General features: G+C 45.0%; 1 protein-coding gene across 6 annotated transcripts; it reads left to right on the top strand.

Moving 5' to 3' along the window:
- Window positions 1-3: 3 nt before the first annotated feature.
- Window positions 4-27,754, top strand: evi5b (ecotropic viral integration site 5b). Of its 6 annotated transcripts, XM_079740545.1 has the most exons (20): window positions 1,082-1,293; window positions 3,739-3,889; window positions 4,528-4,739; window positions 8,758-8,947; window positions 11,552-11,776; window positions 12,453-12,527; window positions 12,729-12,854; window positions 13,085-13,228; window positions 13,920-14,009; window positions 14,131-14,228; window positions 14,401-14,461; window positions 14,576-14,629; window positions 15,683-15,715; window positions 16,200-16,352; window positions 17,744-17,875; window positions 18,354-18,653; window positions 19,456-19,602; window positions 20,679-20,774; window positions 24,644-24,739; window positions 26,463-27,754. In XM_079740545.1, exons 3-20 carry the CDS (start codon window positions 4,597-4,599, stop codon window positions 26,754-26,756), a joined length of 2,457 nt encoding a protein of 818 aa, XP_079596671.1. In that variant the 5' UTR covers window positions 1,082-1,293; window positions 3,739-3,889; window positions 4,528-4,596; the 3' UTR covers window positions 26,757-27,754. The 6 variants fall into 6 exon arrangements, with proteins under 6 accessions (XP_079596668.1, XP_079596669.1, XP_079596673.1 ...); XM_079740542.1 differs by lacking the exons at window positions 1,082-1,293; window positions 3,739-3,889 and adding an exon at window positions 4-275; XM_079740544.1 differs by lacking the exon at window positions 3,739-3,889.
- Window positions 27,755-28,000: the final 246 nt, after the last annotated feature.

Genomic DNA, 28,000 nt, shown 5'->3' with positions numbered 1-28,000 from the left:
TGTCGGGACGTTACAATGTTTAGAGCCCTTCAGAGATGAGTATCCTACCGTTTGTTGTGGAGGTCAGGATTGCAAAGATTGTATTTTTACATGGATTTTTTCACCATTCATCCTCCCTCAAAGGAAGAATTGTAATGCTTTAGATAAATATAAATGTGTAACTGTATTGGAGTTTTTTTGGACAAGCCTTTGCATGCCTATATTCTTTCATCAAGAATATATTTTTTCCTATGAAAGACCGGCCATCCTCTTCTATCTTCACTCCCCAATCCCAGGTAAGAAACGCCACTGTTACTGGAGGAAGATAAAGATCTTCACAACGTGGACTAAAACTACAGAGAATCGATGGGTGTCAAACAATCAATGTGACTAAGTAATATTAACTCTTCAGCAGACCCATTTACCCAAAATGAATACAGTGAATTCAGATACAGTTCATTAATGGTAAAGGTCAGGGGGCATCTTGCTCAAGAATTATTAGAAGTGAGGTGGCCGACTTTGTTGATTAAACCCAGTACACCATTCGGCTGGGAGTTCAACACCCAATCTACTTCTAGACCAGCCTGCTAAAAAAGAAAAACCTCTTATCCCTCACTACTTCAAATTCTAAAGGATTATTTTTCCATTATGTTGAATGAATGCACCTGTACTGAAACAGTACACTTTGTCCCTTCAACGTTCTCTGTATATAACTATGTGTTACAAGGAGGAAATCAATGGTATTAATCCGGATTAAATTCAATCAATCTGATCTGTTTCTGGGAAAACTATTATTCATCGCAATTACCTGCTTAATATCCAGGTTTGAACTTTTGAATAGGCAGGGTTGTGTTACACACCCACATAACTGCAATGAAAAATGATCTATTTACAATGTAGGCTGTGGGTTGGGCTCCTTTGGATTTTAATCCAATTCAGTAAAGAGCTGTTATGTGTCTTTTTTTGTCTGAGGGATAAACAATAGATGGCGGTAGCGCCGCGCGGTGTAGCCAGGGGGCGCATGCTCAGTAGGATGTAAACATCGAGGAAGGCCGCCGTCCGTCTCGGCTCCAGTATCTCCCTGTTTGTGTGTGTACGTTTGTGTAGTGTACACGTATTCGCCTCCACGTCCAGCACTCAGGAGTCGGTGTGGAAATTAGCTCAAGAAGCTAGCTAGCTCCCAGATAGCATCAGGGGCTAGTCTAATTTACAAAACAGAACGCTTTCTAGACTATTTGGTCAATGTATTGAGTGGAAACACACGGCCTTGGATGGGAAGTAACGTCTGTCCTGGTCGGTGGAAAACGCGTCAAGGTAACGAAGGATCCGTCTATCTGCTGAAACACAACAGGCAGATAAATTACACCAACTCAGGCAACACGTCTGCTGTTGTTCCTAGAGAGACAGTGTGAGCGGATCTAGGTAGATTGCATTATTCGTCTGGTACTTTTATAACTTAGATATTCCGCAGTTAGTTTTCACTTTGTGCTTTTTAATTAACTATTAGGCAGACTGTTGAATCTGTGCTTGATGTTGTTCTGCCAAGTAACTCTCAGCATCGAGCTTTTATTCATTTGGCATTTAACTGATGTTATTTTCGGAACAATTTGATAACGTTGTGCTCATAACACCGATACAAAACTTTAACCAAGTTGCGGTCGGTCAGGATTTCAAACCAACAAATCGCTTCTACGCCCAGTTCTGCAGATCCCCATTCAATGACCACAAAGAGTCTCTTTCACATATAATTAGAAAAACTACGGCAAAGTTTGAAACAAGTACGTCCCATCTGACTCTATGGTTATTAAAATACAACGTGTCTAAAGGCCTTGTATTGAACTAGTGAGTTTAAATATGAGACTGAATTCTCATTGATCCGCCTTCATCGACTGGCTCGTGTTTATTGCATAGGATCACATTCTCCAAACAAAGACTGCAAAGCACACTTCTTTGCACTTCATGTGCCTACCCTTTTTGGACTAACCGTCGATATAATGGAGAGTAATGGAGGGCTAGTGAATATGCTTGCCCTGTAGTTAAAGCCAAACTATTCCCAAGGGTTTTGGGCATACAATGGGGAGTGTTTCTGAGCGTGGAGATAAAAGTGTAAGGATTTGCTTGTCACAACTTGCCAAAAGACAAACCTTCCCCCAGAAACTTGGCTCCAATCTCATCCTAGACCAGATAACTGTGACAGAGACCATTTTGACTTGAGGTATTGTGGTCATTATTATCGGTGTCCTGTTATCGTCTACTATAGCATATATTGAGCTGGTATTGTAGTATGAACGGGAAGAATGTGCTTCCCTTGGAGTAAAACAAAAAAGGAAGAAATCCCTCTTTGCTGGTGTTGGAAGTATTTGGTTCAGAGTTCTATATCTAATTTGTATTTCTTGTTTTGACTTGTAATGTGATACACGGAGAGAGATTGTAAGGTCTTGTCAATTAAACACAAAAAATAAACTTCACATTTCTGCAGAAATAATACTTGCAGCCATACTTGCAAGTCCTTTTGTCCTGCAGAAACAGCCCACGTCTCTCATCTTGGATTAATTCAGTACAATATATCTTGATTTTGATTGATAATAAAACCTAGTGTAGAGTTCACAGTCTAGGTAGAACTACATGTTACCTACCTACCATGGCTGCTGCTTCTACTACTACTACTACTACTCCTGGGTGGATACTTAACAGGGAACATGACTGGGCTCTAGAGAAAGAGGAAGGTCTAGTCCTTGTGGATGACTCATGGGTTCTGTGCTTCCCCCTACCCTACGAGGGTGTTGGAGCCAGGCCTACTGTGAAGCTCATTACCCATGCACACAGTGTCCCTGGGGCCCCCTACCCACTCTCTCTCTCTCCTGGATCTTTTGTCAGGGAGAAGGGGAAGCTATCTAGGCGTCCGGGATTTATGGGAAAGTCTGACCCAGCGCCTCCCTTGCTCACAGTTGACAATAAGTGAACAGACTGCAGTCCCGCACCACCTGAAACCAGACATCTAACTGATATATGGGCCTCCTGACTCTGGTCCCCACTCTCGTCTTGACTTGATAGGTGCCCTGTCTCACACAGTTAGGATCAAACACAGTTAAAGACGTAAATACATTCATGATGATATGACAATGTATAAGGATGTACCTCTTCTTGCTGGCTTGAAAAGTTCAAATATTTAGAAAGCAGCCTTCTGTCTTTTCATCCTCCCTCCTTAGGATAAAGGTCAATATCATGCAACGTGAAATGCCAACCCTCACTCTTTTCCAATTGTGCTGTGGATGTTGCAGAGAAGCGGGAGTAATTGTTCATTGAAAGTGGGATAATGTTAGCTTTTAGCTTTTAACTTCCGTTTTGACATGCTCAGTGGTGTGTGGCTTTAGCGCTGGGATGTCAGAGTGGGTTGATTCAGTGGCAAGCTGGAGGCTGACTATTGATTACAACCATTAGAGGACTACTATTGATCCACTGTAAATGGACCTAGGTCAAGGTACTCTGTCGTCTTGGCCAGTCCAAAATACCGTCAGAACATGTCGACATCGTCCGTATATCTAATATAAACCATATACACATCATATTTGCGTTTATGTATGAATACTGAATCTGCCTTTGACTTCTTCTACATCATTCTGAATGTAAATCTTGTGACTCCGCCGCCCTATGAAATGGATAAAACAGTGGTGTTGACTATCGAGTAGGCTGACCTCGGTGCTCTGGGAGTGTTTAGGCGGGTGACGCTGTTTGAACACTGCCCTTTGACCTCTCCAGACAGTGTGATCTGCGTATGACTCGGAGGCAGCACACCTTGGACACTGAGACAGAGGCAGGACTCCCTTGGAGCTAACGGTTAATGGACCGTAGTGGTCCTCTGTGATTTGAAGGGTGGTCTTTGTTCAGGCAGGAATATACAGACTTGTCGGTGAGTAGTTGTTTCTATTTACCCTTACATTAAGGGTGTTTCTATTTTCCCGGCAAAGGTGAGGGCTTTCTCAGGGCACTAAATGAGTCACACTACTAGCAGGTTTTAGTTGACACTAGCATAGCACCATTTTTGCTTAGTTTTTCAACTTTGAAATAAAAAAAATAAGGGAAGTTGGAAGAAATCATGTGATTTTTTTGTTTGTTAAAGCCCCCTTTGTCCACGGATAAATGTCGGATTTTCAGGAAATACTTTATTTTCAATACCTTAGTGAGACGTTTCACTACTCAATTGAGTTTACTAGAAGGTAGACCCACTTGTGACCTCACTTGAGAAGTGAAAGTACTTTTACCTAATCCCTGTTCTTTCTTCAAAAAGTCATTGAATGTGGTATATGGTGACCTAATAGATCAGAGCTGTAAAGAAGAGACTGCGTTTTCATATCCACACACTGTTTTGAACAGTACTTTTAAGTAAACCATATAATAACTATCTACTATACTTGTGACTTTCGTTCCCGGACGTTTGAGATCTTTGACCGAAACCACTTTTCATATGATTTTGTCCATCCAACAAAGTCCAAGATAGCGGGTAATATAACGTGAGTAATAAACAGTACCTTCTGTTCCCATGGACAGGTGGCGACAGACAAGGTTGCAGGCAAGCTGAGTTCTACTCTCTCATGGGTAAAGAACTCAGTCAGTCAGATGGCTAGCACGGTGGCCCCGCCCACCACCCTGCAGACCACCCCCTCCACCTCGCTCTCCTCCCCCGGCCTGTCGCCCACCTCCTCCAACCAGCTGAGCCCGGACGATGTAGAGCTCCTCGCCAAGCTGGAGGAACAGAACAGGTGAGCCGCAGCGGCCAGCTCTCTCCCCGACTGCCCTCTCTCTCTCTCTCGCCATCTCTTAGGCTCTCGCTTCATCGCTCCCTCCCTCTCGCAGTGGTGGCGTTGACCCAACTGGGTAGCTTTGACGGGACCGTGGTAGTTGGATCCAGACCAACAAGGCTAGAGGTTCTGTGTCTTTGTAAGGGCAGACAATCGTGAGAGGAAATCCTATGGGACAAAATATTCAGGGTCCTATTTAAAGGAACTTTAGATTCAAGTAAATTTTAGGTAGAGTATCTCAAATATTGTCTAATGCTTTGTTGAGCCAAAGCACAATATTAGTGAAGATATGAACAGAACCTACAGCCCACTCTTAAGGGTCAGCTATGACCTCACTAAATGGAACTCACTGGACACGTTGGGTCGTTCAGCCATGACATCACTAATGGAACGGGCTGCCCAGTGTTCACAGTTCCCCAAGTGTTCGAGGCTCCTTTGAACGGAGGAGACGGCTCCCCCCCTCCCCGCCTCAACCCTCCTTCCCCCGGTCTCCCGAATTATATCCCCCCGCTGTGGCTCTCACCCGTAGAAAGTGCACTCTCAGTGTTGGCATGGAAACGGACTGTGCTAAACAGTTGGCCCAGGAGGGTAACAGGCTGGGGCGCTGTGTGTTACAGAGCGATCCCTCACAGTGGAGGTCAGGCGCTCATCGTCTGGCCCTCTGCGTGGGTGGGGGTGTGGGGGGGAAATGACGACTATGCAATAAAACCCCCAACTGAGGATAATTCATCATTTTGATGAGGAAATGTCAGAGGGATCCTCATTGGTCTCTAATGTCTGTGTTCTTAACGGGAACCCCCCTCCAGCCCACAGGAAGTAGTGCCTTTTATGCTGCCTCAGCACACTGCCCCTGTTCACCCCTTGTCCTTCGCCTCAACAAGTAGAGCCGAGGCTTGGGCTTGTTCACTAGCACACGTCTTACTACTTTGTGTGATCTTAGCTTACCACACTCACTTTGTTCCCTTCTTATAAGACTGTTATTAACCACAGCAGTTAAGAGCTACACTCATTGGTTATGTTGGTAATGAACCGCAGATGCTGTCATGCATTCAACCCCCCTCCCCTCCCCCCTTTGCCGTGTGCGTGCGTGTGTGTGTGTGTGTGTGTGTGTGTGTGTGTGTGTGTGTGTGTGTGTGTGTGTGTGTGTGTCTGTGTGTGTGTGTGTGTGTGTGTGTGTGTGTGTGTGTGTGTGCGCGCGTGTGTGTGTGTTCTGGGAAGGCCTTTGTACCCTACAGAGTAGATAAGACACTCAGACGAGAATAACAGCCGTGTTCATGTCTTTAAAATCTGTTAATTCTTGAGGAATTCCTACAAAGCAACTTGAAAATGAACACACCATGAGTCTCTCTTGGTAAGGACAGTGTATATGTTTTCTCTGGATAGCACTTCAGATTTATTTTCATTACAGAGGGAAAGAGTGAAGAAAGAGCAGTAAAACTGTCACCCTGGGGGACAATTTAGTCCTCGGTTTGTCTCTGTTTGCCTTTGATTCTTTTCCACAACTCAAAAGTTTATTCTAAAAGTATTTCCAAAAGCGTCGATCCTGATATTATTTTTCAGTTTAAAGCATAGTTCTTTCTGGTGCTAACTGCCGGCCAGTCCAGTACAAACACTCAAGGCTATCTACAGGTGAATTATTAGCGGAAAGTTCCACGCCGAGTGAATGCAGTTTTCACATGTTGCTGCCCACACTACTAGTTTTGTCGTCGTTTATCCGATTGTAGTCAAATCTAAAATGACAAGCATTGATAGATGACCATGTGAAAAAGCGACTTAAAGGTTCTGTAAGGCAGTTGAGATATGGTGAGGAGATGAAGTGATAGCAACGTTGTAGAGCAGTAACAGGCCCTGTTTGTTTAACGAATAGGCCAGTTGACGATGACATTGGTGAATACATAAGCGAGTCGGTCAGTAAATGACCCACTGTAGTAAAGCTATTCACTGTGTCACTGTAGTTTAGATGTTCCCTGTATCCCTGTAGTATAGCTGTTCACTGTGTCACCATCATTTTACAGTTCACTCTGTCTCTGTGGTTTAGCTGTTCACTCTGTCACTGTGGTTTAGCTGTTCACTGTGTCACTGTAGTTGATATGTTAACCGTATCACTGTAGTTAAGCCGTTCAATGCATCACTACTAGTTTAGATTTTTCAGTGTATCACTGTAGTTTGGCTGGTCACTGCTTTGCTAAAAACGTTGAGCTGTTCTCTGGAATTTAGCTCATCATTATCACTGTGGTTTAGATGTTCCGGGTTTCAGTGGTGTTAATATGTTCACTGAATCACTGAAGTGTAGCTGTTTACTGTGTCACTGTAGTTTAGATACATGTATGTACTGATTCACTGTAGTTCAAATGTTCTCTGTAGTTTAGCGGCTCACAGTTTTTTCTAGCTGTCACTGAATCACTGTAGTTGAGCTGTTCACTGTAGTTTAGACGTTCACTGTATCAATGTAGTTTAGCTGTTTGATGGATCACGGTAGCACAACTGATTACTGTATCCCTAAAGTTAAGCTGTCCACTGTATCGCTGTAGTTTGGAGGTCACTGTAGTTTAGCTGCTCACTGTATCGCTGTAGTTTCGATGTTCACTGTGTCACTGTAGTTTTGTTGTTCACTGTGTCACTATATTTTAGCAGCTCACTATATCTCTGTAATTTCGATGATTATTGTGTCACTGTACTTTTGTTGTTCACTGTAGCTTAGCTTTTCACTGATTCACTGTAGTTTAGATGTTCACTGTATCGCTGTTCACTGCATCACTGTTGTATGTAGGTTCTTTCTTGAACTCAAGCAGACATACCGCGAATGGACTTCTCTCATGGCTCCTGAGACTGCATGCGTGGTGTGTCTGCTCCCCGTGTACCCCTCCCCTCCCCTCGACCTAGATTGGGCCGTAACCCTAGCTTTTCTCCGCCAACGTCACCGTCCTGGCCTGAGCGCTCTCTGCCGTGTTTTCCGAGATCAAGTGTCCAGGCTTTTGTGTGTCAGACATGGAGAGGTCCGTGGCTCCGTACGAAGAGACGGCCCGTCTCTGCCCTGTTACTCCACGGGGCCTGGTTAATCTCTTTAGGCTCCGTCTAGTATCTGCTATTCTAAAAATGTGTCTGCCACCTTCACTGCTCTGTCCTGGCCTCTGGTTACTGGACAAAACACACGAGTTGTTGTACTAGATGAATCCATTCTACCGTCATTTGCTTCAAAGTCAACATTAGATGCTGACTGTATGTAATAAGAATCACTGATTGGGTGTTGAACTTTGCATGCGTGTCATTCTGTGATAATAGATAAGTGTAATATGATTAAGAGTTGTACATCTGGTCTAGGAAATATGTTAACCACTGGCATAGTCCTATCAGAATAGCAACCCCTGTATAGTCTTAAATTAAAAAAATACACTATTCCAGTTTTATAACATTTAAGCGCTACTCTACAAATATGGGCAGTGCTCTCCTGATTGAATAATGTGCCAATGAAGTAAGACTTGCTGCCTAACCGTTCACTTATGTATCCAATATCTTTCAAGAACAAGGGAGAGCTAATGGCTCTGGTTTGTAAGCAAGTACTGTAGCAACTAGGGAGAGGTAATGGTTCTGTTTATAATGCAAGCATTGAAGGAACTAGGGAGAGGTAATGGTTCTGTTTATAATGCAAGCATTGAAGGAACTAGGGAGAGGAATGGGGTTGGTCTGTAAGCTAGTACTGTAGCAACTAGGGAGAGTTGATGGTTCTGGTTTGTGATGCTAGTACTGGAAGAACAACAATAGCGCTGGTGGTTCTGGTCTGTAATTTTAGTACTGTAGATACCAGGGTGAGTTGATGGTTCTGGTTTGTAATGCTAGTACTGGAAGAACAACAAAAGCGCTGCTGGTTCTGGTTTGTAATGCTAGTTTAGCAAGAACTAGAGTGGTAGGGGTCGTGGTTTGTAATGCTTGCACTGGTGGTTCTTGCTAATGCTCTCTCTCTTGGTCTACTGTGCGGCAGGTTGCTGGAGACGGACCACAAGTCCCTGCGCTCCGTCAACGGCTCGCGGAGGAACAGCGGCTCGTCGCTGGTGTCCAGCTCCTCGGCCTCCTCCAACCTGTCCCACCTGGAGGAGGACACCTGGATCCTCTGGGGGCGTATCGTCAACGAGTGGGAGGAGGTGCGCAAGAAGAAGGACAAGCAGCTCAGGGTAAAAGGCCGCTCGAACACACACCGATGCACACACACGGAAAGACACGCACGTGACGGCGACACACGCACATACATGGTAGTATACATGGTCACACACATGGTCACACACATGGTCCCACACATGGATACACACACCATGTGCACAAGGGCAGACGGTCGGACAGACAGACAGACACACACACACATGCACACGCTTGGGCTCAAACGCACAGGCTAGCACACCTGAGTGGCATGCAGACAGACAAATGAACATGTTTTCTTTGTCTTTCTTTATGAGAAACAAGTTTGCAAACGCATGCACAAAAGTCAAACACGAATGCATGACCATGCACCGGCACACACATTCACATAAATCATGTGGTATGTAAACGCACACATTCATTGTAGACCCAAGTTCACATGCCTGCATGGAGACACAATTCAGAAATCCATGCTAGCATAGCAGGCAGACACACATTGACGTACACATTGACTCACCCAGTGTGCACGTGACACTGAGTCAGTGTGGGGATGAGAGTCAGCTGCGTGTAGCTTAGCGTGTTGTTATGAGCTTAGAGGAACAAGAGCCCAGAGGTTTACTTAAATCGGGTATGCTGCCTACACAGAGCCCATTCTACCTATTAACTTTCAATGGCAATAATCAAAATGTGTGATTATCATTTGATTGATATGCTTGTGCTGATTTCATCAGAACAAATTTCTGCCTGTTGCTGTAATCTTCTTGAATTCATTAGACAGACGGTTGATCCAATGACCTGCAGACTATTTTAAAGAGCCTGCCCTTTCCTGAGGTTTCAAAGAACACTTTTCCTAGATGGTTCGTCACGTTACGGTTATTGTGTTGAAGCCACTGCCTTAATCTTAAGATAAAAAGTAAGTGCGAACAAAATGTGCCTTATATTTCCGGACAGTAAAATAGTTTTGTTTAGTTCTGCCCTGTGTTGCCCACATGGTCCAAACACCTGGAGGGCCCCAAGGGACTCCCCCCCCTTGTTGTTTACTCTGCCGGTGGGAAACTCATTCTGCTGGCTATCTTGGTACCCACACCAACCGTGGCGCCGTGCCCTTGAACGTGTTATTTTAGCTCCTGACATTTTGGAGCTAAGTTTAGATTAGCCCCTTGCTGGACACGATAGATTGCGTTCAGTCCCCTGAGGCTGCGTGTGTGGTGGTAGCTCAACGGTTGTATATTCACGGTGTAGAACCGTATCAGTGGGGAAGGGTAGGCAGCGGGAGGGTTTGTTTTGGCTAATCGTGAAGGAGGAAGTATATAGTAAGGAGTTATAGCGACGAGTCATGCTAGGCCTGGGTGTGGTGGCACATAACCAGGCGAGGCTCACCCAGATGGACGTTTAGTGACCCGGGGAGCTGGGATGTGGATCCACCCCAAGTGAATCATGGTGGTTAGCATTTTCGTCGCCCTCTGAATTCCTAGCAACCGTCCGAAAAAATACCATCCACTGCTGAAATGACAGTAAATAGATAGAGAACCCAGACTTTTCTTGCAATGTCAGCGTACACTGTTTATTTTTAAACCTGCTAGGCATAACCTTTGAGTAATGATGATACCTCATAATGACACAGGTAAAGCTGTAACTGTGGACCCTGCTAGTCAGCATCAATTAGTTCAGATTGTATATGGCTCTCCTCTACGAGTGTTGCTGATTCAAGGTCCGCCCTCTGCTGTTTTGCTATAGTAGAGCGAGCCTCTCTGATGTCACGTTTGTTGCACAGTATAACTATCAGGTTTAACTCTGTTTGGTGGAGCAGCAAGGTCTGGTGTTGTCATGCTGTGGCAGCCAAAAGGGTTATGTAGCAGAGGAACAGATAGGTCCTTCTCAATATGTGTCCCCCTCTCACATCTAACCTTAAATACAGCTTCAGCTGGAGAGGGATAGAGAGAGAGATGGAGAGTGAGTTAGAGAAAGAACGAGAGGCTGTTTTGTTTCAGAACAAGGCTTGTCCTGTCTCCACAGACCTTGGTGGGAAAGAAGGGGAGAAAGAGATAGACTGACCTTTTGACAGAGCGAGAGAGTAGAGACACACACACACATACACACACACACACACACACACACACACACACACACACACACACACACACACACACACACACACACACACACACACACACACACACACACACACAGAGCGAGAGAAGCAGACCCCCACCCCTGCTGAAAGGCAGTGATGCTCTGTGCCAGATGCACCCTGGATAGACCAGATGTATTTCCCACACAGACGCCCTTACAAAAACACACACACACAAACATCTGCTTCAGCCCTCTTCCTGTGGAGGGAGCAGACTGATCGTGACTCATCAGCAGAAAAACCAACATCATTCAAAGTAAATGGCATCGCTGAACACATTATATTTAGATATGGAAAATTGCATTTTGACCAGTTGGAACACGTGGCCCAATAGTCATGACGGTACATAGTATACCCAAGCACACACGCGTGCACACAAGCTAACAAGCTAACATCACGGGTCATCGGAGGGAGTAACGTTGACCATATCCACGGGGGAAAGAGGCCCACCAGGTGGATCCGAAGGGGTCTGTCGCCTGACCCTGACGAACGCGGCGGTTCTCCCCCTCAGGACATGGTGAGGAAGGGCATCCCGCACCACTTCAGGGCCATCGTGTGGCAGCTGCTGTGCAACGCCCAGAACATGCCCATCAAGGACCAGTACTCGGAGCTGCTGAAGATGACGTCGCCCTGCGAGAAGCTGATCCGCCGGGACATCGCCCGGACCTACCCCGAGCATGAGTTCTTCAGGGAGAAGGACAGCCTGGGCCAGGAGGTGCTCTTCAACGTCATGAAGGTCCGCAACAGCGTCTTTATTGTATATTTATGGTTGGAAGAACCATACAAGAAGGAGAACATTGTTTGTTATATTGTTTTTATATAAATAAAGTCATGATATTAGCAGTATGTTATTATTCATTTGCAGATTCAACTGTGGTAAAACAGTGAAAGTTACATTATTAGTCATACTGTGTGTTAACTATTGAACACACCTCTCGCTTGAGAAATGACTCAATAACTGGTCCTTAACCGGTTCATTTATCCCCGACTAGACCAATGGCCTCTTAGAGGATGGGTAACAAGAGAGGGGGTAGTGGTTGTCGGAAAGTCTTTTTTTGTGTTATGGGGATTAGCCAGATACAGGTCCTTGTGCTGTAATGCTGCGCGTCATTGCTGAGCTCTAAGTGACTCAATCTTGGATCCAGACCATGTTTGTGGTTGCCGTGTGTCTTGACTGAGCTCTAATTCGACTGGACCCCATCTTGGATCCAGATCCTGTGCTGTGTGGCTGCGTGTCATCACGGAGCTCCATGGACACTCCATCTTGGATCCACACCATTTGTTGTGTTTCAGCCCGTCATCACTGAGCCCAACATATACTGGACTCCATCGTTGGGTCAGGACCCTGTGCTCCGGCGCAGTGTGTTCTTCCTGAAGTATATTTGAATCCAACATGCTGTGCTGTGATACAGGCCTACTCCCTGGTGGACCGTGAGGTGGGCTACTGTCAGGGCAGCGCCTTCATTGTGGGACTGCTGCTGATGCAGGTAATAATTACACACACACACACACACACACACACACACACACACACACACACACACACACACACACACACACACACACACACACACACACACACACACACAGGAAAAAAAAATTGTCCAAAAGTATTAGCATGATTGATTGTTTCATGTGGTTTCTTTTTTGTGGTTTATTCAGTGTTTCCCTTTGTTGTTTATGTGTAGATGCCGGAAGAGGAGGCGTTCTGCGTCTTTGTTAAGCTGATGCAGGACTACAGGCTACGGGAGCTTTTCAAGCCTACTATGGCTGAGCTGGGCCTTTGCATGTATCAGTTTGAATCTATGATCCAGGTAGGCGCTAGTAGATAGTAGAAATTCCAGTTCCATGTATTCCGGTTCCAAAACGTGTTGGCAATTTGATTATTATCGAATTATTTCATCCTTTAAAACTGCATTCATTTTCATTCTTTTCAATCACTGGGAATAATAAGGGCCATCTATGCCTCTGTCTCTATAGCCAATGGAGTGACTTTGAGCCATTTGGCTGGCAGTTTGTTCATGCTTTCTTTGGTCCTCCCCAGGAGCACCTCCCAGAGCTCCATATCCACTTCCAGGCCCAGAGTTTCCACACCTCCATGTACGCATCCTCCTGGTTCCTCACCATCTTCCTCACCAACTTCCCACTGCCCGTAGCCACCAGGATCTTCGACATCTTCATGTGCGAGGTCTGTTGTTATGTCCGCCTCCACGGACATAACTGATAGAAATGGGTGGATCCTGATGACAAACTGGTCTGGTTGCATTACCTGTTGAACTCCCAGCACTAGTTTGGGGCGGCAATAGCTTGTTGGTTGGTAACCGCAAGGTTGCTAGTTTGATCCCTGGCTCCTCCTAGCTGAGTGTCGAGGTGTCCCTGAGCAAGGCACCTAACCCTAACTGCTCCCGACGAGCTGGCTGTCGCCTTGCATGGCTGACGCCGCCGTCGGTGTGAGATGACGGTGTGTGCATGAAGGGGGGATTGTTAGCCAGCATTGCAAAGCGCTTTGGGTGGCCACTGGTTACAAAAAAGCACAACATAAATGCAGTCCATTTACCATTTCTATTTAATTAACAAAGCAGGACAAAGGTAAAATAGTCAATGAAATGCTGATCAGTAGGTTTCTTATTGCCTGATTTGTATGCATGAAGAACCAACTATACTGCTGTGGGCTAGAGGTTCTGCTGTACAAAATATCGAATTTCACTGAACACTGGACAGAAACTACTGTAAAGACCCATTAGCACCACCTGCTGGCTAAACCAAATGCTTTATTCAAAATCCAAGTCCTTTATATTGCATGTATGTTTTGCTAATCCCGTGGTATTCTAGACCCGTTTCCTCTGATACTGAACTGTGTCGCTTGTCTCTCCAACCAGGGTCTGGAGATTGTGTTTCGTGTGGGATTAGCTATTCTCCAGATGAACCATGCAGAACTCATACAGCTAGACATGGAGGGAATGCTCCAGGTACAACGCATGTCTTCTACTCTATTGTGATTCCATTTGACATTTGATTGTATTCATTTTACATCGACTAGTGTGCCTGTGCTCTATTGGTTGACTCTCTGGTATGTTCTCTCCTCTGAAGCACTTTCAGAGGGTCATTCCTCACCAGCTGGACAGCGGCCCTGACAAGGTCATCCAGGCTGCCTACCAAGTCAAGTACAATGCTAAGAAGATGAAGAAGTAAGCCCAATTAAACCTTTAAACTACAACAAAGGTCTAATCCTACTTTGGGAACACAGTCAGTTCATTCACCTCAGGCACCACCTGCCATCTGTTTCATGGAATAGACCGTCTGATTTGCCTAATGCTCAATTTGGTATCATGTAAACGTTGTGGTCATCTGTGTTTTCAGGTTAGAGAAAGAGTACACTACCATCAAAACTAAAGAAATGGAAGAACAGGTTGAAATAAAGGTATGGTGTGGGAAGTCCATCGGACTTCACAGGTGTGTGTAGGTGTGTTTAAACGTTGTGTTCCTGAGACGTGGAAAGGTACCGAAACCTTGTGTTCTTGGTGTGACTTTCCAGAGGCTGCGGACAGAGAACAGACTCCTAAAGCAAAGGATTGACACTCTGGAGAAAGTAAGTACATCCACTGGTTCCCTGACAGCCCTGCCGTACCCACGACTGTATGAGCTGCTGCTATGGACACCTGTGAACAAACCATCCACATTCATCCTAACCCTTTACATGAATGCCCCCATGTGCATCATGTATTAACCGTTATGCATTAACCGTTATGCATTAGCAGTTATGCATTAACCGTCCAAACGGGACATGAAGTCTTTTACTAACTGTGGGGATGTGCTCATCAAAGTGTTCCGGCTACAAGTCCAACATGGTGCGGTGGAGAGTCTGTGTGGTGTGGCCACTAAGCGGGAAAAGCTTTGGGGATGCAAGTGCTTGGTGCGGCTTCAGACACTTCCAGCCGGGGAACGGTCTGTGTAATCCCCCTGGATGCTGCTAACTCAACCTGCCTGGAGGGCTGCTGTGGAGCGTGTTGAGGAAGCGAAAGGGCTGAATCCGCTTTGAGATGATGATTCCGGAGCACTGCATGCACCGATGCTCCGTCCGCATGGTTGTGCCCCCACATGCGCCCTCACCCGCCTGGCTTAGCCACTGTGCATGAGGTGGTTCTTCTGGGGAGCAAGGATGTCCTCCATGACGGATGTTGAAACGTGTCTGACTGCGACAGGCCTGTTTGTAGCACAATGGCTGCTCTCCGGAGCCAAAGCATCCCTTCTCACTAACGTCCAACGGTTTAATGTGAAGGTCTTTAGAGATTACTAAAACAGCATGACTAATAAACCTTGATGATGTAACGCTGGTATCAGACGGTATCCGACAAAACCCTTCTCTTTGCTGTAGTATGCTTTGCCTGCCTCCACTTCTCACTGCCATCCCCACTGCCAATTTCATGCTTTCTCACCAGCCCGCTCTCACTCTTTCATCAAACTCCATGTTCTTTTTCTCCCCGTCAAACTATGAGTGTGTTTGGAGGTGAATGTGGATGAGGGGAAAAAAGGAACATAATGTTTTGTTACCTGTGCACTTGTGTGTTTCTTCTGTGTTGTGTTTTAAACTGCCCTCTGGATTCTGTCTCTCGTGTCTCTTGTTCTTGTTCCTGTTTTGTAGGAAAGTGCTTCCTTGGCAGATAGGTTGATCCAGGTATATTCTCTATTGTATCCCTCTCTCTCTCTCTTCTTCCCCTCCCCTCCCCACACCTATATTGCACCTTTCTCTCTTTTTCTACACAATCTCTTAATTGTTGCATGCTTTGGATTATTTCTCCTCTTTAATGGCAAAAAACTGCTGATCAGCGATTGCAAAATAGATGACCATGATGTAAAGAAATAGAAAAATGAAAGCAAATCAGATTGTTACGTTATGGCTTATTCAGTAAATGCATGTGACTCTGGATTACTGCATGTTTAAAATACCAAAACACAAACAAGGAATTAAACCACCCAAATCCGTCAATGAAATAACGGAAGAAAAAAAAAGACAATGAGCATGTGCGTAAACTCTAGCGCCCCTTCTGGTTTTGTTTTTTAATTTGACCGAAATTGCTCCATCCGTTCGGCTCCATTTCCCATCATGCCCTGCTCCCCGCAAACCACGCCCCTCCATCACGGCGGTTCACGTCCAAAAGGGACAAGTGACTCGAGCGCAGGAGGCGGAGGAGAACTACCTGGTGAAGAGGGAGCTGTCCACTGTCAAGCAGCACACTGAGGAGCTCTCTGTTCAGCTGGAGCAGGCCTCCAATGCCATCCTGCACCTGCAGCAGACCCAGCAGCCCCGAGCGGTAAGGAGGGCCCCAGGTCCACCCAGCCCACACCCCAGGGGCCCCCACACGAAGGGGCCCAAAGGAAAAACTGCTCCTCTCTGTGTGCTGGGGGGACTGCACCAGCGACCATGATTGTAGTTTGTTTTGTGTTGAGATTCGTTGAACCAGTTCGCTAGAGGGATAGATTATATACTGTGCATGGTGTGTATGGTTTGCGGTGTTGTGTTTGCAAATGTGATGATGGTGATGAAATCTGTCTCAAAACATGGATCTCAAATCAACATATAATTGTGCATTTGGTCAGCATTCCTAGAGGGATTCCCTTGTGTGTTGAGGTGGAGCTCTGTTAAGACCTATAATCATTAAGATGCAATGAAACAATTTAAATAGTTCATCACATTTAGGTCAATGGATCACGGGACTACATCAGAAAACAATTTTCACCCTCCTCCTCGCTCCCTCTCTCTCTCCACCAACGGAGAAGCCAAACCGGCTGCCTAGCAACAGTCTCCTAGCAGTGGAATGCGTGGATCCATTGCAAAGCGGAGCCAAAGCGCTATGACGTTATGCATAGTTATGCTATACATAATGATGTTAAGCACATGTTTTGCATTCATGACCTAAACTTGGGACACGCTGTTCCACACTTAACCCGCCGCTCCAGATGTGTGCTGGAGAAACATGCCCTCTGAGAGGGTTAACTCTTTGAGCACTCTGCTGGTGAGACTCTCGGCTGGTCTGGTGCATTATTGATGGACAGATTCATGATGCTGATGTGCTCACTCGATACGGCACTTCACATAATTTGCTGCACAATGTCCTGTCATGAAATAGTCATCTGAATGGAGGGTGTCAATTTTTGCATCCATAATGTCAAGGAGTTTGCTGTGCCCAAACGTCCATGTTGGGAATGTCCATATGCTTGCGTTGATTTTTTGTGAGTTGTTTCTACGTAACGCAGTGTATAATAGAGTAGCCCTACCGGTAACAACGTACCAAGTTGTGGTAAAGTTATACTTTAGTGATTTTACTGCCATTTACAAGGTAACATTTGGGCTGGGTGTTCTCTGATGTACACATCTATGAACAAATGCTGCATTGCTCACATCATAGCCCGAAAGTCAGACTACAACGAGGGGAAAAGAATATAATTCTAAGCAGTACTAGTATGATCATTATTTCATTAATACTACTATTTCCTCCTGGTAATTGTTTTTCTCTAAATACAAAAACACATGAAAAAAAGCATTACATTTTGTTTACCAAAATGGAAGACCATCAAACAACCAGATCAAATGATTTGATAGTATTGACGGAATTAGTGGTTTGCAATCAATAAGCCATCAACCAGTTCCTGTCTGTCTGTCCATGAAGGAGCCTTAACGCTGGTCCTGTTGTCTGTGTTGTAGAAGGTGCACGCGCGCTACTCTGAGGACGCCGTCCTCCAGCTGGAGAGAGAGCTTGTCCAGGCCAGGCTGAAGGAGGCAGAGTCCCAGTGTGCCCTCAAAGAGATGCAGGACAAGATCCTGGACATGGAGAGGGTGAGTTCTCTGATCCTGCACGTCAGCTGTTTACATTATTCAACCCTCTACTGTTTCCATCGTCACAACACAACTACCCAGTCAAATCTAAGAGTCAGCCTGGTTCTGGGGATGGGTGTTAGGGTGGGATGTAGGCTTTATATTAGTGATAGAGGCCGTAGTACAGAATGCCCCAATGATGTTGGCCATAATATTTTTTGTTTTGATGCTGTGGACTCTTGGACATCACAAACAAACACTTGGCTGGTTATGAAAGCTACCAACCAGATTTAGTTTCCTAGTCTGACAAATAAACAAACTGAAAACAAACTACGGATCGAACGCTTATAGTTTGTTTTCATTTTGTTTATTTGTTGTGGTAACCCTAACCCTTTAATAGTTTCCCAGCTGAGCCCTCTGGCAGGGACCTGATTTTTCGCACCCATGTTGCCATTGAAAACCCTTCCGGTCTGACCGGTTTCCCCCCCTCGCTCCACAGAGGAACACGTCCCTGCCGGACGACACCAACGTGGCACGGCTGCAGGAGGAGCTGATCGGGACGAAGCTCCGGGAGGCGGAGGCCCTGACCGGCCTGAAGGAGCTCCGGCAGCAGGTCCGCGACCTGGAGGACCACTGGCAGCGCCACCTGGCCCGCACCACGGGCCGCTGGAAGGACGCGCCCCGGAAGAACGCGCTCGGCGAGCTCCAGGACGAGCTGATGAGCGTGAGGCTGCGTGAGGCCGAGGCCCAGGCCGAGCTCCGGGAGACCCGGCAGAGGATGATGGAGCTGGAGACGCAGGTACACCGCTTCGAGACGGGCATCGCCACGCTTTCCTTCTGGTTTTATTTAACCTTTATTCAACCAGGTAAAAGTCTCCATTGAGATTCAAATCTGGGTGACCTAGCCAAGAGGGCAGCATACAACAGACAATACATTGTTTCAAACAAACAAAACACACAATTAAAAGAAAGTTTAGGAATTCAAGTGAGGAATTATGCCCAGGTACAATGTCCAGTAAGTAAGTAATTCAGTAAAGAGCCAAAGGCAACACATGAGATCAGTTCCGATAGTTTTCAGTCTTTCTGCAGGGTGTTCGGGGCAGACACACACAGTGTTGCTGTGTGTGTCTGTGTAATTTTGCAAGCAATACAGTATATGAGAGTGGGACAATGTAGCAATGTAGCATAGATGTCATTTGATTAACAAATGCACTTATTGTAAGTCGCTTTGGATAAAAGCGTCTGCTAAATGCCCTAAATGTAAATGTAAATGTAAATTTGAGAATATAGGATTTGATAAATAAATTCTCTTATTGGCTGAACCATTAAACAAAGTATATATATTGAAGATGTTAATGTATAACATCAACATCGGTATTGATGTAAAATCAGCAACAAACAATGAATTAATTTCTTTCTGGAATATATTAGATCACATGAGTGTAGACTCTCTAATCCTTCTGACAAGGAATAAGTTGGATAGAGGATGGATGAATCGAATATACATGTTGCATCTTCACAAAACCACCACTAGGGGGCCCCAGCGTTCTTTAACGTTCCAGTTATATTTTCAAGCAGACCTCGCTCTCCTTTCCTTTCAGAGCCAAATCCACAGCAACCAGCTACGGCGAGCGGAGCAGGAGGGACGGGCCTCACAGGACCGCGTTCAGACCCTGACCACCCAGAATAAAGAGCTTACTGGGCAGCTGCAGGAGATCAAACGCAAGCAGGCGGAGATCCAGTGCAAGGTACCTACAGACCTGACAGAGAAGACCCGCCCTGGTCTATCATAATATCCAATGTTATGGTCTAACTATAAGCTGTAAATGGTTATTAACATTTAGCCTTAATTGTGTATGATAATGGTGCAATTTATCATTATCACCAGCTGGTAAGTCTGGTTAAAAAAAATCAGTTCTGGTTAAACTGCTGCGCCCTGATAAGGTGGATATCCAGTCTCTGGAGGAAGCAGTATTTTTGTGCTTTTTGGTTTCTGCTGAGATACTATCTTAACACTGATGTTGTTCAACTGCTCTTCCGCAACGCTGAGCACTAAAACTCTCACTAACGCACGCGCACACACACACACACACACACACACACACACACACACACACACACACACACACACACACAGGGTAATACACACATGCACACAGATAATTTTTATTCTATTTTGGAGATTTTATTTGATGAGCTCTCTGATTTGATATCACACGGCACGTTTAAAATTCCCCAAATATTTAACAGGCAGATAGCTGCGGGCCATTCCCCTTTACATAAAACTAAACAGCAAGGCGTCACGTCTAGCCTGGACGATGGTCGGTTTGGATGGATGGTTATGTGGGCCCATCACTTGCCCGAACATCCAACACAGTTAATTCAAAAGGCATGTTTAAGGGTCCAGTGTCTAAATGTAAACAATGGTGATTTGGTTGATGTCGTTTTCTATAGAATTAGTCAATGTTTAAATGATTTAGTTATCTATTTAGATTGGTTCGAGTTGATGTTCGATTGGTGATTTCAGTATTTTGAGGTTTGATTGGTGCTGGAGCATTTTGAGGTTTGATTGGTGATTGAGTATTTTGAGGTTTGATTGGTGCTGGAGTATTTTGAGGTTTGGTCGCTGCTGGAGTATTTTGAGGTTTGATCGCTGCTTGAGTATTTTGAGGTTTGATTGGTGCTGGAGTATTTTGAGGTTTGGTCGCTGCTGGAGTATTTTGAGGTTTGATTGGTGATTTCAGTATTTTGAGATTTGATTGAGGCTGGAGAATTTTGAGGTTTGATCGTTGGTTGAGTATTATTTTTGTTGTCCTCTGCACAGAGTAAGGAGGAGGTGATGGCGGTCCGACTGCGAGAGGCTGACAACATCGCAGCCATGGCGGAGCTGCAGCAACATATCTCTGAGCTTGAGATCCAGGTAACCTTTCAAACCCCAAAAACCCCAACATCACTCTACAGCCCCAAAGTTGAGTGTGCTTCCTACTTCCTACAACACAAGCACAATGATGAATATTAGGTATCATGCACAACAAGAATTTTTAAAGATTGTAGTAATGTTTTTTGCACCATAATCCAAAATATGTTTCACAATGAAAACAAGTATTATAATTAGTGCTGTCAAGCGATTAAAATATTTAATCGCATTAACGTCATAGTTAACTTGCGATTAATCACACATTTTTTTCTATTCTAAATATCCCTTGATTTAGTGCTGCTAGCCTTTTAGTGAGATCAGAGAGTGTTGAGAAGGACAGTAATAGTAGTGGAGTAACTGAGCGCCCCCTCCTGAAGTGGTACAGCCCAGGTGGGTCTTGAACTGCGATTGGTCAGAAAAACGTAACAGCTAATGACAACATTGAACTCTCGTGCAGGCTCGAACAGAGTGACACACAAACACACACACACACACACACACACACACACACACACACACACACACACTTTTAAGGAGTTTTTCACCCGCTCCGTATCCTTGCTTGCCCCAACAAGTTTGTGTGGCGTGCTTGTTGCTTTGTTTCCAGTGTATCTAGATCCGGTATGGTGTTGTAGTTTTTTCTAACTAGGCTAGTTGTTGCTAGACAGCAGGTGAAAAAACTACCAACGTTTGCCAAGCCAAAAGCGTGTTAATCGCACACTAAAAAAATTAACGCTGTTAAAATTGGTTTGCGTTAACGCCGTTAATGACGCGTTAAACTGACAGCACTAATTATAATGAAATCACATCTGAAAATAGCCCTTGCCAAACCCCCAAAAGGCTATCCCTGGCCCTCCTTTATAACCTCCTGCTCAAATGTATCATCAGGCACCAGTTGACACCAGTATTTACACCCAGGCAACTGTTGCACTGCTTGTAATGAGGGATAGCCAAATGTACACATGCCTGCTTTATTAACACCCAAGCTGAAACAAATAATACTCGCACAACAAAGACCTTTTTCCGAATAAAGAATAAGTGATGTCGGTTTGATGCCAATTCCTGAAGGCTGGTATATTGACCTAGAAGAAGCAACCAATCATTTTCCGTCTAGAAAACCTGAAACTTTCTTTAACATAATACATAAGTTCATCCATTTGTAAAATGTGTCTTTAAATTGTATAACCCAATGCTCATGACATTTTATTAACATGACATTAAGAGATTGATGATAAGTAAATACGTTTTCTTTTTTGTCTTCATGCCTTTAACAAACGTTAGTCCAGTAACATAAGGAATAGAAAATAAAGGTAATACAGTTAGATTGTGGAAGGTTTTGTCCAATTCGGAACATCACAATCAGAAAGAAATACTGAATTGGTCTATTTCAGCTTGTGTGGATGTGTGCATGCACGTGTGTAGGTGTGGATGTGTGCTTGCACGTGGGGGCGTGTCTGTAGGTGTGGATGTGCATTCATGTGTATAGGTGTGGATGTGTGCTTGCACGTGGGGGCGTGTCTGTAGGTGTGGATGTGCATTCATGTGTATAGGTGTGGATGTATACATGCACGTGTTTGCAGGTCGGTCTGTGTGTGTGCATGCTCATGTGTGTAGGTAGATATAATAACTTCTTACTCAGTCTATCCATGACACCCTGTACATGTTTGTGATCTGGAGTAAAGATTAAACGCCTACCAAAAGAAATCCCCTGCTCTTCGCTCGTGTCGAAATAAACAATCTACAGCATGTGGTCTGTGGTTTGGTTACCTGGTTCTAGCCTTAACAACAAACCCACACGACCACCACCGTGTTTTGAGGATCTGAATGAGTCAGACATTACAACCCTAATAATAACAGAAATCATTCCCTGTTATTGTGTTTCAAGGCTATATTTGCATGTTAGTATGCATCATATGCTGAACCACCAACCAGCCCGCCGGCACACACACCCACACCCACATTAGCACAGACTCACCTCAACACTCACCTCGTGCACACATGAACAAGAGATTGTTGAGGGTGGTATTGCAGGTGGTACTGAGGTGAGACTATCTGTGGTTTGGTTTCCCTATCATCCCTATTGTGGCTAAACCCAACACTCTTCTCAAAAAATGTTCCTACCCAAGGCTGCACACTCTGCTAACCGCCCGTGATTTGGAGCTAGTAGTAACAGTTTGCTGTGAGATATGTTGTGTTGACATACTTTGGGATTACATTTAAGCGCATGGCATGGCAGACCTTGTGGGCTAGGGTAATTTTAAACTTTGTTGTTTCTATTTGATGCTGTGTGCATGATAGTAATGTAATAAATGTATATGTATGTATAGTAATGCACAGCAGTGACAGTGTTTGTCTGTCTCTCAGCACATGCTTGATGTTGCCCTGTTCACGAAAGCTTCCAATATGTAGCAACATGACCTGTGCTGGAAATAAGATGTTGTGATTCATACGGGTACACCGTATGTAAGAGTGATAGAGGGTATTTTTAAAGGGGTACGGAGTAGGAGGATTGGTTGTAAGGAGCAGGAGGGAGAAGTTGTGTCTGCTGCACTGCCTAGGAGGGACCTAAAACGCTGCTATCTGTACTCTGAGCTGAAAACCACTTCCTCCCTGCCACAGAGACGGTGAACTCTCAAGTTGACATGCATGATTTAGTTGAGGTTTCTGTGACCTGCTCACAGATTTAGACTTCTCTTTTCAGCCTGTGAGGGATATGGTGATATCCTGCGTTTGATACGTTTTTCCTAGTATGGTGCTCTTGTTGGAACAGCTGAAAAAAACATGCAAACACACAAACTTTTAAAACGTGACGTCCAATCTAAGTGTTTGCAAATCCAAGGTTTCTTAGTTTTCTCCTCATTATACTTTTTATTGGAACTCTGTGAATCTGATTGGTTTCTTATGGTTATTTAATAGTGTTTTGGGTTGTGAGTGTCCAGAAATAAAGATTAGGATTGAGGCCCAGCAGTTCCCTGTTTTAGACAGGAAAGTCATCACTTAGAGACGTTTGGAGATCCTGCCAGCAGTCTGACACCTGCTGATTCACATAGCTGAGTACAAGGAAGTCTTATTAACTGCCTGGCCCATTATCGTTCCTGTTTTGGAGGGAGGAAACCTCAAAAGCAACGCAGATGCTTGGAATAACACAACCTGTTTAGATTCCTGCTCTTCAAAAAAACGCTATCGAGAAATGACAGGCTCAACCCCCATCTTCACCGCAGGGATCGAGAAAAAAAGCATCTTTATTTTTGGGTTGTTAATGGCAGAGTGTAGAATTGTGTGGACTCGTGTCTGGCTGAACGCCACGCCCCTGCAGAAAGGCTGGCCATGGCTTCCCCGGTGGTGAGCATGGGCTAAAGCACACTCTCTCTCTGACCTCTGCTATTAAGCCGCAGGTTCTAGAACGTGATTTGAGGTTTAAAGTTAGTTGTTGGCCTCCAACGCCAGCAGATGTCTTCGCTGAGACGTGACATGCGTGGCGTTTAACCGCCAGGCTGTCAGCCTCTTCCCCAGGGCCCCGGGAGGAAACCAAACACAAACGACTCCCATCCAGAAGCATGGGGGCCCCACTGAAATGTCAGCCATTGGAGAGGGTTCTGCACTGGCCGTCTCTGCCTGCTTCCATCACAGCCTTGTGAAGGACAATCTTGCCCCCATTGAGGCCACAGATTATTGGCAGAACTTGAAAACACCAGGTGTTTCGTAGAGCGGATATGTTGTTGTGCTTCATATCCTAGGAGACCTCAGCCCCTTCTCTATTGGGTGGATGGTGTGTTTTTTTGGGGCAGGCCAAACCGCTTCTAAGTAACGTTGTTGTTGTGTTTTGTGCTTAGTGATGCTTTTATTAGGTATTGTTGTTTATCTCTTTTCAGAAGGAGGAGGGGAAGGTGCAAGGCCAGCTGAACCACACAGACTCCAGGCAGTACATCCGAGACCTCAAAGACCAGATCGCAGAGCTCAAACATGAGGTGAGAACCACCGTTGTAGCTCTCTGGAGACAAAAACATACCGTTGGTGTTGTTCACCAAGGGATAATTGCGTTCGATCTCCTCCCCTTTTTTGCAGATGTTTCAATGTTTTGGGAGCTAGGGCTAGCTAATGAGTCAACAATACAAATAAGTAATCAGTGAACATTTAAAAGAACTGATTACCACGATTTAACAATGTTATTAATAACGTTTGTGATTTCCCAAAGTATCAACATATCTAGTATAATCACCCAATTAACGATAAATTCCATGACGTCCCCAAGATTGGAAAATATGTCCCAGTTGCTCTGATGGGATTTATTTCCCGTCCCGTCAGATCAGGTTAGAGAAATGTAAACTACACCTATCGACTTCCTGCTGCGGGGCGCTCGGTTCAACCCATAGAGGAGAAGGTTTAAAAGGTGAAAACACAAGCTTGAAGGCTTGCGGTTAGTCATGTGCAATAAATCATACCGTGCACTTTTCTGCAACCAAGCCATTTCCTTCCCCCCACCACCTACCTACTGGTCAGCATGTGTGTGCACATGCATGCATGTGTGCACACTTTTGGTCCACAAGGCGGGTGGGTGGGCGTGGAAGGGGGGGGGTGTGTGTGTGTGTGTGTGTGTGTGTGCGTGTTTGTGTATTTCTGTTCTTGTTATGCACATTAAGTATGTGTCATGATGATTTAAGTGTTTGTGGTGAGGGGGTGCAAAATGTGAAGGAAATGGTTTTTTTCCTGCCTATTTCTTTTAAAACACACACTCTCGTCTCTGCTGGAAATGTTGATTACCATAATCGAAGTCAGAATATGCTGTGTTAAAGGTGAATTTATTGTATATACCCAAAAGGTATATGCCGGTGTTGTAGCAGCCACAGTGGATAGAACATTGCAGATAATGGCAAAATATGATGCAATAAACACGGATAAGATCTTTGCTCTTTGATCTGACTAATCTTGACAAGAGTAGTCAGATGTAGGCTTCTCTAAACTTTCCATCTGAATAACTCTTTCCATACATGTCTGACATGGCAGGCTCTTCCAGGTAAGTTGTTGCCTGATTACAGGTCACCATGTATCCCCCCCCCCCCCCCCTCCCATCACCAGGTTAAATCCCCCATCTGTTTAAACCAGAGTACCTCCTTTTGAATGAGAATAGTGCCATTACGTCTGCATGGACTTCACATCATTATAACCTCTCATATCTGAATGAGGTTGTATTGCATGTTCCTGACAGTGGCTCCTCTCCCCTAGTGTCGACTGCTCGTCCAATGTGATGGACACTCATCGTGTTTTTGCATGGGGAGTGTGCATCCACAACAAACATGTCAGCCATGGAAGACGCTCTGGCACAATATAAGGGTGTTTGATGTAATGCTTATTTTTATATTCCAATATCTAATACAGTTCATAAGTTACTGTTGGCCACTGTCAGAGTTGCTGTCGGATATGTTTTTTACTAGTAACCAAACACGTACGAGTCCAACCACAGGCATCAAACCCATCACCCTGCTTATGTTTCATACCATGTTAAAAGCACCAAATGAGATCAGAAACAGCACCTGTTCCACCAGAAAAGGCGGTAGAAGACGGTTTCTTAGTGACAGATTTTAGTGGACAGTCTCGGGGCTCCTTAGCTGTGAACTATTAAGTGTATTGTCGGCAGTGTGCCGTATAAATAAAGTTTGCTGCCATCATAACAGTGTCATACCGCCTGTGCAGGTCTGCTGTTTGAAAGGCCAGCGGAGCTCGCCCGGCCAGCCCTCCTATGACGGCATCCATATCGTCAACCACTACACGGGCGGCAGTGGCGTCGGCGAGCCCTACCACTCGTCGGACGAGGACAGCGCCAAGGGGGCCGTCCTGGCGGGCGGCAGGCTGGGGGGCATCGGCCCCGGGCGCATCCGACTCCACCCCAACCTGGACGACACGGACAGCGACGGCGAGGACGACGGGGAGACGCTCCGCCTCTCACTGCCCTCCAGTGCCCCCCCCCACAAGTCCACCACCGTCTGACCCCCTCTGATTGGCTGCTTCCTACCCTAAGCCTCTACCTGTCCCCACCAGGAGGAGTTCAATACTCTGAGGTTTCCAATGGTGGAATGCGTTAACGTTTCGTATTGTGCGACAGACACTTGTAGCGTTAGTTTTGTTTTTCTTTAACACCTGGCGGGGCGGCGGAGATACAGCCAATGGGAACCATGTTTAGATCCACTTACCGCCCTCCGCAGGGTCACATGACCACTGCGGCTGGACCTATCAGAGCTTGGGGAAGCAGCAAAGGACAAGCACTCTACCCATCCCCCCGTGCCTTTGCAATGCAATCATGAACACTATATGACACTTCACCAAATGGGCTTTTATTTTGAAATGTTTTTTAAAAAACAAAGCATTAAATCAGCGCTATTAATTAGATGTCACGTGCAAGTCTAGGCTTGGGGCCTTTGCTTAAAACCACATGCTTTCCATTACACTTGGTCTACCAGGAAGTGAGGGCAATCGCGTAAGATTGTATATCTCTGTATATATGTATATTATGTTTGTTTTGGTCTTCATTCGAAACTTGAAAGTATGTATCTAACATGTAGAATGTGTTGACAGATCAGATGAAAGGGAATTTGAACTCAATATATTGCAATCATCCCCCCCTACCTTTCCCACTTGAAATCCAGCCCTCTCTAGATTATTGGAGACCCAGTCAATGGGGAGGGAGGGAGGATTGATTCTCCCATCATTAAAACATGTCCCAGTTATTTTGTTTGAGCATGTTACTAATTAAAAATAACTCCTACTGCAGTAAAAAAAAAGAAAAAAAAGAGGCTGGTTTTGAAGTACTGTTACTGTTAGATTGAAAGAATTATGGAAACTAGTTCAGTTTAACATGAACGCCGTTGCTTTTCATGTTTGAACGAGAATGTCTGGCTATTCAAGGGAAAGTTTATACTGAAAGTGAAAATCATAACGTATGATGACACGTAATATGATACGATCTATGACTATTCAATAAAATTGGATATTTTCTCAACTTTTTGACCGTTTTTTTTTTGTGTGTGTTTATCAATGCCTATCCACCACATAAACATGAAGGTACGAATTTATACCAGTAAAGGCCAAGCCCCTTTTCAAAAGAGACTTATTATTTTGATGGAAAGCGTAGCTGATCAATGCCAATGATTTCCCTATTTGTTGGGGTTTGTTAAGGAGGTATTTGTTGAATTGTGCGCAAACACTAACGCTAAAACCAGACCGCACACTGCAAG

The sequence above is a fragment of the Pollachius pollachius genome (assembly GCF_949987615.1).
Source record: "Pollachius pollachius genome assembly, chromosome: 7".
NCBI classification, from domain to species: Eukaryota; Metazoa; Chordata; class Actinopteri; order Gadiformes; family Gadidae; genus Pollachius; species Pollachius pollachius.
Note: the sequence above shows the minus strand (reverse complement) of the source record. Positions and strands in the feature narration are given on the sequence as shown.